General features: G+C 36.1%; 1 protein-coding gene across 1 annotated transcript in view; it reads right to left on the bottom strand.

The window, feature by feature from the left end:
- The window catches only part of LRRC9 (leucine rich repeat containing 9), a 116,581-nt gene that overhangs the window by 43,238 nt on the left and 58,954 nt on the right, over positions 1–14,389 (bottom strand). Inside the window, 6 exon segments of the mRNA XM_066388277.1 lie at positions 322–444; positions 1,745–1,965; positions 6,701–6,878; positions 7,915–8,049; positions 11,156–11,281; positions 12,785–12,976. Coding sequence (XP_066244374.1) covers positions 322–444; positions 1,745–1,965; positions 6,701–6,878; positions 7,915–8,049; positions 11,156–11,281; positions 12,785–12,976 — 975 coding nt within the window.

The following is a 14,389-nucleotide window of genomic DNA, read 5'->3' on the forward strand; positions in this document are numbered from 1 at the left end:
CTCTCTCTCTCTCTCTCTCTCTCTCTTCCCCTTCCACAGCCATGGCTTGGTTCCAGCACATCAGCGCTGGGTGCTGAGGATGGCTCCATGGAATCTGTACCTCAGGCACTGAAAATGGCTTGGTTGTAAGCATGGCCCCAGATGGGCAAAGCATTGGCCCCAGACATAGGTTGCCAGGTAGACACCAGTTGGGGCATATGAGAGCATCTGTCTCTGTATCTCCCTTCCTCTCACTTGGGAAAAAATATGATTATGGCCTCTGATTATGTGAATATGTATATATTCTATATGAACCAAATGGTGAGTCATAAAACAACTTACAATTGAGATTCCATCCAACGCTTTCAGATCTGGAAGATGAAATATTACAAACAACCGGTAGTTTTCTTCATTCCATACAATAATGTTTCCACAAATGTCTAGAATGACCAAGTTGCATAAACCCTGGGTAATAAAAATACATGCAGTAAAGTATTACACATATAAGTCTAGCAGTTTTTTTCCTTGAGTTTAACCATCCTTGAATTTTAATATTTGAATTACCCTATCATTTCATAGTGATTTGAGTACTTTTAAATATACTATTTAGTCAGTGCAAGTGTTACCCTTTCAGACCATTAAAGTCTAATTTTGTATAATATTTGGTGATCTGTTATATGATCAGAATCTTTTTTAGAATTCTGGGGCTAAAGGTATCATCTATCAGTATTAAAGACTTGGAGGGAGCTTAGGTAAGTTTATAGGATAATGGCCTATTAAATAGTAGGCATATGTGTATGCAGTAATAACAGGAATGAAAAGCATTGCCTGCTGATGGAGGGATAAACCTTCTGAGAATATAGCAAAATTTTTCTTAAGGGAAAATGTGCTTTCTTATTGGACAAGACATTAGACGTGCCCTTGTTGTGAAGGAAGGATCCTGAGGAGATATGGCTGGGAGAGGTGATAAGAGGGAGTAAAACTACTCCATCATAATGTGCAATGGTCTCTTGTTGCTGCTATTGTTGATTAGGTTGCCTCCGCAGCTTTAGAAGAAGCAGTTATACTTGGGGAGTAGGATGGGGAGAAAGCTAAACTTAAGGAAAGTTTGGAAATGGACCTACATTTTTGTTAGGAAATGGAGTCCTAGAAATATGGGAGAAGCAAAACAAGAGGGCCCATGATGATAGTTCCAGTGGTAGGAAATGGCCACTGAACTTTAGTAATAATAAAATCACACATTACATTTGAAGTGAATTCCTATTCTGTGTTATAGAAAACTTTCATCTTATTCAAATCTTCAGTGAAGCCTGTTATACAGTAGCTTAAATCAGAGGTTTCTTTAGGTGAATTAAAAAGAGCAAAGCTGGGTAAAGCTAACCAGAATAATGGAGCCACCAGTGAGAAGACATGTCAAAGAATCTTACTCCCCATCCAAGTTGGGGAATCCTTAGAAATATTGAGGAAGGCAGTAGTTAGGAGGAACTGGGTTTGGGCTATTTTATTTGAGTACTAAAAAAAACCTTATCCATAGATGTTACAAACCTGGGGACATTATGCTTATACATATAGTACATATGATTATATATATGTATATATATATATAATGCAAATACATCTTTATAAACTTTGTTATTCTTGATTTTTATTTTTTCTTTCCATTTTTCTATATTTCCAAATCCTGTATAGTAAACCTGCATTACTTTCACCATACAAAGAAACAATAAATATTTTTAAAAACAAAAACATTACCGTAGACAGTCACCTTTAAATTGTAGATCTCCTGATTGAGAGCAATATAGTTATTGCTTATATATAATTCAATTAGAGTAAAAACTTTCTGCAAACCACTCAGTGAAGTGATTCTGTTGTTTTCAAGAGAAATGAAGTGAAGATGGAGCATATTATCAAAAGTATACTCTTCCCAACCAGTGAGAAGATTGTTGTTTATGCTGAGGCGAGTTAATTTAGTCAGCTTGGAAATGCCTAGAAAAATAAGCAAATTCAAGAAAAGATTCAGATAGTACTGAAAGGTTATTTAAAAAAATAAATAACTGGCTGGTAATTTTACTGTTTTGCTTTTTCTTTCTTTTTGTGTGTGACAGAGACAGAGAGGCAGAGAGAGGGACAGATAGGGACAGACAGACAGGAAAGGAAAGAGATGAGAAGCGTCAATTCTTTGTTGTGGCACCTTAGTTGTTCATTGATTGCTTTCTCATATGTGCCTTGATTAGGGGGATACAGCAGAGCGAGTGACCCCTTGCTCAAGCCAGTGACCTTGGGCTCAAACCAGCAACCTTGGGCTTCAAGCCAATGACCTTTGTGCTCAAGCCAGTGACCATGGGGTCATGTCTATGATCCCACGCTCAAGCTGGCAACCCCAAATTCAAGCTGGTGAGCCTGCCCTCAAGCTGGATGAACCCATACTCAAGCTGGCAACCTCAGGGTTCCAAACCTGGGTCCTCTGCATCCCTGTCTGACATTCTATCCACTGTGCCACTGCCTAGTCAGGCTTCTTCTTCTTCTTCTTCTTTTTTTTTAAGTTCAAGTGGCTTTATAGATTCTATAATATTAATCATCACTATATTTCCTTTTGTTTAAGGCAATATTATGTATAAAGTCTTAGCTAATATATTAAATTCCAAATTTGAATTTCTAAATAGACTCATTCTTCTTATGTGTTAAGGGGAGATATTATGTAGGAAATACTAAATTTTGCTTTCAAATAATCTTCAAGTGATATCATTAAGATTTGCATCATCACAGTAACACAAAGCTAAAAATAATCACCAGCCCCCATTTTAAAACAAAGGTAAGGACTGGAGAGTACAATATTCTGGAAAATATTCCTTAGTGTGGCATCATTTGTATTAAAAAGAACCAATTAGCTTAATTTTACCTTTGTATGATGAAAAGCACTCTAAAACAGAACACTAAAAAGATAACACCTCTCACCAAGTTGAACTTTTATGAATGTTATATAGTATAGGCCCTTCATAATGATAGATGGGAAGATGCAGTTGAAAGATAAGAACTTTGGAGTCAGAGTTGGTTTCAATTGTATCATTACTAGATTGGGACCATAGCTAAATTATGTAAAATGATGTAACCTCTGAGCCTCATTTCCTCATCCATAAAATGGACATACTGAAATCTATTTCAAAGAGGTTATGGAATAAATGGAATGGCATTTGAAAAGCATCAGTTTTAACATTATATGAAGTGAAATAAGTAAATCAGAAAAAACCAGGAACTGCATTATTCTATACGTAGGTGGGACATAAAGTGAAACTAAGAGACATTGATAAGAGTGTGGTGGTTACGGGGGAGGGGGGAGAGGGAGAGAGAAAGGGGGAGGGAGAGGGGCACAAAGAAAACTAGATAGAAGGTGACAGAGGACAATCTGACTTGGGGTGATGGGTATGCAACATAAGTGAACGACAAGATAACCTGGATTTATCTTTGAATATAAGTATCCTGATTTATTGAAGTCGCCCCATTAAAAATAAAATTATAAAAAATAATAATAATAATAAAAAAAGAAAAGCATCAGTTTTGGCAGGTAATTGGTCCTCAATAAATTTTATCCACTCCCCTTTCATACCATCTTCTATTATGGGACTATGAAATTCTGAAATTAATTTTTTTTTTAATTTTCTTTTTTAATTTTTTTTATTTATTCATTTTTAGAGAGGAGAGAGACAGAGAAGGAGAGAGAGGAGAGAAAGACAGAGAGAGAGAAGGGGGAGGAGCTGGAAGCATCAACTCCCATATGTGCCTTGACCAGGCAAGCCCAGGGTTTCGAATCGGCGACCTCAGCATTTCCAGGTCGACGCTTTATCCACTGTGCCACCACAGGTCAGGTCTGAAATTAAATTTATCCAGAGCATGTTAGGATAAAACCATCAAAGCAGAAATTCTTAAATGGATATTAAACCTATCTATGTCTAGGGAAAAAAAGAGAAGTATCTGCCAGAGTTTAGTGGGGTAGCTACTTTTCTGAGAAGGGGGTTTAGAAAAAATGGGCATAGGTTGGAGAATTCTTATCTTCAGTGGGTTTATGGAAAGGAATAAAAAAAAAAAGCATTCTCAATTTTATATACAAAGCAAAACGAACACCCTATTATATAGGAATAGAAGACTAGTGGTATTTCTCAGCATAAATGCCTAAGCTACCTTCAGGTTTACTCAATCAAAATCTATAGAGAAGCATATGAATTTATATATTCAATAAGTATCCCAAGTGATTCTTATGCTCAAGAAAGTTTTAGAAATATATTGTTAATGACCATTAAAATAAAGTAAAACATGCTGTTTTAAAAAATATTTAATATGATCCTATCAATAGATGCAGAAAACACATTTAACAAAATCCAACAACCATTTATGAAAAAAAAACTCATAGCAAAGTGGGGATAGAAGGAATATACCACAACATAAGGCCATAAATGATAAACCCAGAGTTAACATACCTAATTGTGAAAAGCTGAAAGATTTTCCTTGAATATTAAGAAAAAAACAAGGATGTCTAGTTTTGGCCTGACCAGATGGTGATGCAGTGGATAGCGCATCAAAGTGGGATACAGAAGACCCAGGTTTGAAACCCCAAGGTTGAGGCCGCTGGCTTGAGCGCGGGATTACCAGCTTGAGTGTGGGATTGTTGGCTTGAGCCTGGGATCATAGACATGATCCCATGGTCTCTGGCTGGAGCCCAAAGGTTGCTGGCTTGAGCCCAAGGTCACTGGCTTGAGCAAGGGGTCACTCGCTCTGCTGTAGCCCCCCAGTCAAGGCACATGTGAGAAAGCAATCAATGAACAACTAAGGAGACTAAGGAGCCACAACGAAGAATTGATGCTTCTCATCTCTGTCCCTTCTGGTCTGTCTGTGCCTGTCTGTCCCTCTCTCTGTCTCTGTCAAAAAAAAAAAAAAAAAAAAAAAAAAAAAGGATGTCCACTTTCATTCAACTTGGTATTGGAAGTCCTGGCCACAGCAATCAGACAAGAGAAATAAATAAAAAGCATTCAAATTGGAAAGGAAGAAGTAAAACTGTCATCATTTGCAAGTGACATACTATATGTAAAGATTCCATCAAAAAGCTATTAGAACTGATAAACTGATTCAGTAAAGTAGGATACAAAATTTATATTTAGAAATCGGTAGCATTTTTATACACCAATAATGAACTATCAGAAAGAGAAAATAAGAGAATAATCCCATTTACAACTGCATCAAAAAGAATAAAATACCCAGGAAAAAATTTAACCAAGGAAGTAAAAGACATGTACTCAGAAATTTATAACATATTGAACAAAGAAATTAAGACAGCAAATCTTTCAAAGAAATTCGAAACACTAATTGTGAAAGATATATGCATCCCTGTGTTCATTGCAGCATTATCTATGATGGCCAGGATATGGAGGCAGTCTAGGTGTCCATTGATGGATGGTTGAAGAAGATGTGGTACATATGTACAATGAAATAATAATCAGCCATAAAAAGAATGAAATCTTGCCACTTATGACAACATGGTTGGATTTAGAGGGTATTATTCTAGTGAAATAAATCAGAGAAAGATAAACACCATATAATTTCACTTATATATGGAATCTACAAAACAAAGTAAGTGAACAAACAAAACAGATACAAACTCATAGATACAAGAGAAAAAGCATGCGTTGGCAGATGGGAGGGGGACTGAGAGGATGGGTGAAAAGGGAATGGATTAAGAAGTACAAATTGGTAGCTACAAAATAGTCACAGGGATATAAAGTACAGCATTGGGAATATAGTCAATAATATTGTCATAACTATATATGCTGTCATATAAATATGAGACTTATCAGGATGATCACTTAATAAGGTATATAAATATGCAATTACTACACTGTGCACCTGAAACTAATATCATATTGTATGCCAATTGTAAATGAAAAATCTGAAAGGAAAATGGTATGTAAAAATAAAAAGTTAAAAATGAGTAAAAAATTCTTTCCAGCCATGATTTTCAATTGTGTCCTTGTTAAGGGCAGCCATGTACTAAAATGCACATCCATAAATATTTAATACCTAGATAAGTATGTATGTTTTTGTGTGTGAATGTGTGTGTGTTAATACCCCAACTTGAGTAAAGCTGGTTAATTGTACTTGCAAGTAGATCCATATAAAAAGTTATATATACATATGATTTTCAACTTCTTGTGAATAAAATTTTCATTTTTGTTAAAGTCTTAAAATTTCTAAATGTAACCTTAATTCCATGTTTTAAAAAATGAACTGGGGCTGTTTTATCTTTTTCAAAAACACCTCATTTTCAATTGTGTCCTTGTTAAGGGCAGCCATGTACTAAAATGCACATCCATAAATATTTAATACCTAGATAAGTATGTAATGTTTTCATTCATTCAGTTTTCCAACTCTATAAATATGAATTACTTCCTAGTTTGCTAGGTTTGGTGATAGATGGTTAAGACTGGCACAGAGGAGAGGATAGGAAAGGTGGAAGGGGTGAAAGTCAACCTACAGTATAATGAGTCAAGCTCATTGTATTCAGCAGGTGGTCACTGATTTCACTAACAGTTGTTTAGAATCCTCTGCTCTAAACCTTCTAGGAACTTCTTTAGAGATTTTCCTCTTTGGAAATTGTATCCTCAGTGTTCTTCACTTTTTGCTCATGTCAATTAGACATTCGTATTCTAAGACTTTCAGTTTCTCAGTACCTTACCTTCTATCTTTGAGATACAGTTTCCGTCTAATGTGAGCTCTTCTAAGTTAACACAAGATTCCAAGCCTTCCATTTTAGTGAGATTGTTGTTGCTGAATGATGCCCATTTTAAATTTTCCAATTTTTCTAAATTTGTGATTTCAAAGAGATGTTGTCCATCTAGATTTAAGGCAGTTATCTGTAGAATTATTCACATTATATGTTACTTCTGAATCTCATCAATAAATTCAATGTTATAAGATAAAAAAAAAAATCAGAGAAATAATTCAAATGTGGTGACTGACATCAAAGGAATTCCTTCACTATAAAGATATTGTGAATCCCTTAGTTTATATAAAAAAGGAAGAGTTGACAAGATTATAACTCCAGATGGACTTACATGGTATATGGACATTGTGCTGTGCCAGTCCGACCCGCTGCAGTGATGGACTTGTCCCAGCTGCTGGGAATGCTGTTGTCAGAAAGCTTTCAGCTGTCGGCGCCTCAGGGACAGCCTCAGCTGCAGCGAACTGCCTTGCCCAAAGTCACGTTCAATCCCAGGTTGGCCCACATCCAGTGACAGAGGCCTATAAAGGCCTGGCTGTCTCAGTCTAACTTGGGACAAATTTAAAATGCCATTCTAATTCTAGGACTGCCTGTGTGGTCAGCCAAGGCTGTTACTGGACCTATATCACAGCTAAATATCTGTACATAATCCCTTAACGAAAATAATGCCACTAATATCTTCCATTTTCAAAGTTCAGCTTTTATTAACCGTTTCTATCTTTGGCAAGAGATGTAAGGGTGCTTTATGCAGCAAGAAGCTGCTGGTGCTCCATACCGTTTCCTTTATAAGGATAAAGGCTGAATCTGACCAGTTCCCCTCTTCCCTTGCCAGGGTCCTGATCCCTTCTACTTTACTACCCCAACTTTAGTTTGACCTCTGACTCTGAGCTTGAAACTTTGTTTATTTATTTTGAGATATTATCAGAATCTACTCTTTGATTTTGTAGTCTACTTTTATGCTAAATCTCCAGTTCTATAGTGACTATATCAAGGCCTACCCTCTATAACATAACTATAAAAAACTTGACCTACCTATTTAATTTTAATTCGGCTCTTCTAATTTTCTGCCCCTTACCTATCTGTGTCCTCTTTATGGAACACCAACCAATGCTGACAAAAATCAATTGAAGTTAAACTGTTTTACTGGGTTTAATAGAATTAGCCTTTACCTTCAAGTACCAGTTTCCATTCAGTTGTGGATGCGGTTCTAACTTTGAAATCTGTGTCAGAATTTTGGCAGAAGGCCATATACTAAGTATCCGTGGTCTTTCCTCTTTAGTGCTGGAATGCCGTAAGAAGGATGACTAATAAAACAAAAAACACACGATGGAAAAAAGGAAATAGCGTCTAGAAGTTCATTTATTTATAGTTAAAAGTGCTGTTTTGTAGATGAGTGGTCCAATGAGTAATTTTAAAATATGACACTTCCTTTGCCTTAAGATGTTTTATGTCTAGATAAACCTTAAATTATGTATTTCACTCTATTTTGTTTTAGCCAATATTTAACCATTATAAAATAGCATTCATAAAATTGTTAAAAGAATACAAACACTCATAATCCATTCATGAAACCATTTTAAGAGCTAGAATATTCCTGTTTTACATCCTAATCCTTTTCCTCTTTATCCTCAGAAGCCATCACTCAAATGAATCAATTGATCCTTTAAGAAGTGATCAAATGCTCTCAAATTTTGTATCTACCATTAGCTTGCTTTATTGATCTATGTTTGTGTCCATAAACAATATATCATTTAGTCTGCACATATTTGAACTTTATGTAAACTGAATAATATGTATGAAGTCTTTTTTTTTTTTTAGGTTAGAAGAGGGGGGGTGATAGTAGGGCAGACTCCCACATGTGCCCCTACTGGGATCTACCCAGCAAGCCCATCTGAAGCCAATACTTGATTGAGTACAGATCTATTTTAGTGCCTGAGGCAGTCACACTGGGACCAACTGAGCTATCCTCCGTGCCCCGGGCTACACTCAAACCAATCGAGCCAATGGCTGTGGGAGGGGAAGAGGGATGGAAGGGAGAGAGGGAGGGTGAGAAGCAGGTGTCATTTTTCCTGTGTGCCCTGACCAGAAATCGAACCCGGAACGTCCATATGCCAAGCCAATGCTCTATCCACTGAAACATTGGTCAGGGCTGAAGTCTCCTATGACTTGCTTTTTTTCCTCAAAATTATATTCCTGAGATTCATCCATGCTACTGCATGTCATGTAGCTGTAGATCATCAATTTGTCATTGCTACATAGCTTTTCTTTATTAACTCTCCTGTTAATGAACATTGGGGCTAATTTCAGTTTTATGCTATTATAAACATTCCTGTCATGTGTATTATTGTGCATGACTGCTGGAATATACAGTAAGAATTCTTTTTAAAGAACTATTTATTTTATTGATTTTAGTGAAAGGAAGGAAGAAAGAGAGAGAGAGAGAAAGAGAACAATTTTGTAATTCCACTTATTTCTGCATTCATTGGTTGATTTCTTGTATGTGCTCTGACCAAGGATCACATCTGCAACATTGGTGTATCGGGATGATGCTCTGACCAACTGAGCTACTTGGCCCAGGCTTGTACCTGGGTTTCTTTAGAGAATATACAATTTGCTGGGTTGTAAGGTATGTTTATATTCAGCTTTACTAAATAATGCCAAATTGATTTTCCAGAGTGTACCAGTTGTAGTGGCTACTTCAGATCTTTACTAAAACTTGATATTGTCAGGCTTTAAAATTTTTGCCAAGTAGTGGCTGTAAGTTGATAGATAATTGCAGTTTTAATGTTCATTTTTTAGAAATAGAACCTGATCAGGGTGACGCATTGGATAGAGTGTAAGACTGGGATGTGGAGGACCCAGGTTCAAAACCCTGAGGTCACCGGCCTGAGTGCGGGCTCATCTGGCTTGAATATGGGCTCACCAGCTTGAATGCGGGCTCATCTGGCTTGAACATGGGCTCACCAACTTGAGTGCGGGGTCATTGGCTTGAGCAAGGGGTCACTCACTCTATACTCTATTGTAGCCCTCTGGTCAAGGCACATATGAGAAAGCAATCAATGAACAACTAAGGTGGCGCAACGAAGAATTGATGCTTCTCATCTCTCTCCCTTTCTATCTGTCTGTCCCTATCTGTCCCTCTCTTTGACTCTCTGTGTCTGTCAAAAAATTGAAAAAAAAAAAAACTAATGTGGTGAAGTATCTTAAGTTATTTGGCTCTTCTGATTTCCTCCTCAGTGAATTGTCTGTTTAAATCCTTTGCCCATTTTTCTGTTTCACGGGTTGTCTTTTCATGCTATATTCTGAACATATAAAGAATATCTGTTGTTATTTAGATGTGTTGCACATTTTTCCCAGTATGTAGCCTGTGGCCTCTTTTCAGTTTCTCCATGGCATGCCCTTTGAGGAACAGATATATTAATTTTAATGGAAACAAATCCAATCTCTTATAGTTTATGCTCTTTGTTTCTTGTGTAATAAATTCTTTCTTAATTCCAGGTCATAATGATAAGCTGATATTTTCTTTTAGAACATTATTGTTTTTTTCCTTTTACAGTGAAGTTCTTAACGCATTTGTCCCTATGCCTTTAAATGACTAGCCTTCCTGATTTGTAAAGGCTGCTCTGTTATTTACCACGTTGCCATGTATGTGTGAGTCAGTATTGGGTCTTTCTATTCTGTTCTTTTGGTCTATTTGTCTAACTTTGCCAATTGCGCATTGTCTTAAAAGATTTTAGTAAGTTTTGGTTTCTGGTAAGGTAAATCCCCAATTCTTCTTCAGAGTTAATAGTATTTTTGATCAACAAAAATGATTCTTTCCTTCATTTTGAATAGATCCAAAATCAAACATTACATTGTTTAAGGAACTAATATTTAAATATCCCATGAAAAAGTAAATAGCTAGAAAACTAGACTGGAGATATTTAGGATGTTAAAGCTACTTTGGCCAATGTATAACGTTATTGATCTGGGTAATATATGCCTTTCCTCTCTCCCAGGTTAATAGGTTTTGTTTAGTTCAACCACACATATGTAATATCAATTCTAAGTAAATAATTCACTAGATACTTTACCATGGCCTCTAAGCTTTTTGTATTTATAGAAACTTGCTTATTTTCTCGTAGGCCCTAGAAAGTGATCTGGTGAATTCAGGTTGACTGGTAAAAAAACAGTTACCCTCGAGGTATTTTTAGTAAACTGTGCAAGGATGAGACCCATACAACCAGTTGGTATTCAAATGAAATACATTTAAATAGGAAAAAAAATTCAAGTAATATAATTGTTATATATTAATTGATTTTTAGTAGCATGCTAAGAGACTATCAAAATCTTAATAACAAAGCAAGAATATGGGAAATATTATTTGTATATTCTAAATAGTACAAGAAATATTAAATTGTAAAGTCTAACCTGAGTAATTTTTGCTCTACTAATAAATTTCATAGCAGCTGTTGCTTCTTCTTCAGAAATTAAGAGTCCATCTAAATGAGTAAGAGTCTTTAATCTGCCAATAACACTCAGTCTTAATGTGGCTGGCTTGGGAAAAATAACAAAAAGTTAATTTTCACAAAATATTATGTATGTTATGGCATGGGAAGGAGTGCTTCTTCATTCCTTCCCATAGAACTCAAAATTATGTACCTCTTATTTTATTATATATCTAAAAATAAAGGCTTAACTTAATTCCTTACATGTTGGTTGAAATTCAATTGTATTTATGAATTAATCTGTTCTGTTTGGAAATGGATTGTTTTACTCTTATGAAGGGGGAAAATCCTACAAGCTGCTAAAAAGTAACTGTGGTGGAAGTTTCAAAGAACAACTGCAGTGCCTGCCTCCTTTTTATCTAGATCAGCAGTCAGTTTGTCAGCTCTGGGTGTGATTCAATACAGATCCTTTAAGCCTTGACATTTAGTTTGGCAACAGGGAGACAGCTGTGCTGTGATCATCCAGGAAGTCTGCCTTGGCAGAAGAAAAATATCCTTCAAATTTATGGAGCAAAATGGAAGAAATACAACAATATAAACAGTAATAGGGACAATTTAATAGAACCAATCATGTTTTAGTCCTTTTTTAAAATATTGAACACAGTCTTATATACATTTTTGAAAAGCAAAGAAAGGAGGATTCTTGAAAGTATAAACTTGGGGCTTTTTAAAAAATACTTGGAGATACCCTAATTATAATCATTGAATACTGAAATTTCTTAGCATGCACCTACATATTTTTTAATGAGAATAAAGTGTTCAAATTTCCTTAATAGTAGAACATATCAGGGGAGGACAAATTTATTCCTTCCTTAATAGTATGCTTTTCTCAGGGCATTCTATTATTCTTGGTTCCTTTGTCTCATTACAATAACGTCATAGCACACAGAGCTATGTAAACTCGCTGAAGATTTGCAGATGCCCATGACAACTTACCACTCTTAAATCCATAATCCTCTCAAACTACTAGAGATAAAAAATAAAGTCTAATATGAAATTATAGCTTTTTCTTATAGTAACATTTTATTTATTTATTTATTTATTTATTTATTTATTTATTTATTTTTCTGAAGTGAGAAGTAGGGAGGCAGAGAGACAGATTCCTGTATGTACCCAACTGGGATCCACCTACTAGGGGTGATGCTTGGCCCTTCTGGGGTGTTGCTCTGTTGCAACCGGAGCCATTCTAGTGCCTGAGGCAGAGACCATGGAGCCATTCTCAGTGCCTGGGCCAACTTTGCTCCAATGGAGCCTTGGCTGTGGGATGGAAATAGAAAGACTGAGAGAAAGTAGAGGGGGAAGGGTAGAGAAGCAAATGGGCATTTCTCCTGTGTGCCTTGGCTGGGAATTGAACCCAGGACTTCCACACACTGAGCCAATGCTCTACCGCTGAGCTAGCTGGCCAGGGCTTATAATAACATTTGAATCACTTGATCACTATACTAAATTCTTATGAAATATTTAAAGAAATTCTAATACAACAAAGATAGCTTGCTTATTTCTGGCTTTAAAATAAAAGTAATTGCTTTCTTATAAGATGTCTGTTGCATACCTTTTGCCATGGATTGTGTTGAATATCAAGAGTGAGAAGGCTTATGGTATGTTTGCTTAACATATTTATTTCATCGCCAGATTTTTTCAGTTGATTCCAGGACAAGTCTAAGTGCTTCAGTTTCATCAGACCTCTAAATCCCTCAAGGGTTATCACATGGTTATGGCTTGCATCCAAATATTCAAGGTTACACTGCAATAGATAGAAATAGAAGTGATGCTGGAAGGATCATGATTTGTGTTTCCATAGTACCTCGCTCTATGATCCTCACAGGAAACCTAAACAGTATTATACTGCAATCATGGTATCAACATATGCTTTCTCCTAAAGAGCTACAGGTATTTCATTTTAGTCATTCTCTCTTAATTCTCACTTCACCTGGATGACAAAGAGTGGCACTGTTTGTTTTTCAGAGAAGAGAATTCTTAGAGAAACTGGGAGATAATTTGTCCCCAACAAACAAGGAATTTCACTTTTTAACCCTTTGAGTAGTGAGTTTTTTTCATGCTTGCTGAACCCTGAGAGTGAGTTTTTTTTTTCAAAAAAGGAAATTAGTTCCAGTTATAGTTCCATTAACTTAAAATCATGTTTGATAATCATTTATGGAAACAAGAAGAACATACATTTGCCTTTTTCTAATGTTGCTTTATACATTTTAAAAATAAATCGTACCCTGGATGGTCAGGAGGCACATGTACATGAATATTCGTACCACTCAAAGGGCTTTAATATTTTGTAACATGGTTACAAAAGGTTCATCTTCAGAGGTAGAAACTAAATATTCTCTGATTTTCTTATTCAAAAGTGCATATTTTTTAATAATAATTTTTTAAAACCATTGAAGTAACAAATGTTCCCTGTTGGAAATTTGGATGATATAGTAAATAGATACAAAAAATAGAAAACATAATTTTATTGCTCAGAAAGTATGACTGAAAACATTGTTTTCTATAATATGCACATATATTTTTTCTTGTATAAAACAGATTGTATTACACAGAATTTTGTACCCATTTAACATGTTCACACGTCATTAAATTTCTTCAAAATTAGGCCCTGGCCAGTTGGTTCAGTGGTAGAGCATCGGCCTGGCGTGCAGGAATCTCAGGTTCGATTCCCAGCCAGGGCACACAGAAGAAGCATCCATCTGCTTTTCCACCCCTCCCCCTCTCCTTCTTCTCTGTCTCTCTCTTCCCCTCCCGCAGCCAAGGCTCCACTGGAACAACGTTGGTCCGGGTGTTGAGGATGGCTCCATGGCCTCTGCCTCAGGCGCTAGAATGGCTCTGGTTACAACAGAGCAATGCCCCAGATGGGCAGAGCATTGCCCCCTGGTGGGCATGCCAGGTGGATCCCGGTTGGGCTCATGTGGGAGTCTGTCTGACTGCCTCCCCATTTCCAACTTCAGAAAAATACAAAATATATATATATATATTCTTCAAAATTATTTTAAATTATTGTCTAATATTCTAATATGTAAATTATTAGGATTGTTTTAAACATTTTTCTATGGACATTTATATGGCTTTTAATTGTTGGCAACACTACAACTAATGACCATGATTATGATACTTGAACTGAGACACTGACATGGTTTCAGAAAGGGTT

Source organism: Saccopteryx leptura, chromosome 6 (assembly GCF_036850995.1).
Source record: "Saccopteryx leptura isolate mSacLep1 chromosome 6, mSacLep1_pri_phased_curated, whole genome shotgun sequence".
In the NCBI taxonomy this organism is placed as follows: domain Eukaryota; kingdom Metazoa; phylum Chordata; class Mammalia; order Chiroptera; family Emballonuridae; genus Saccopteryx; species Saccopteryx leptura.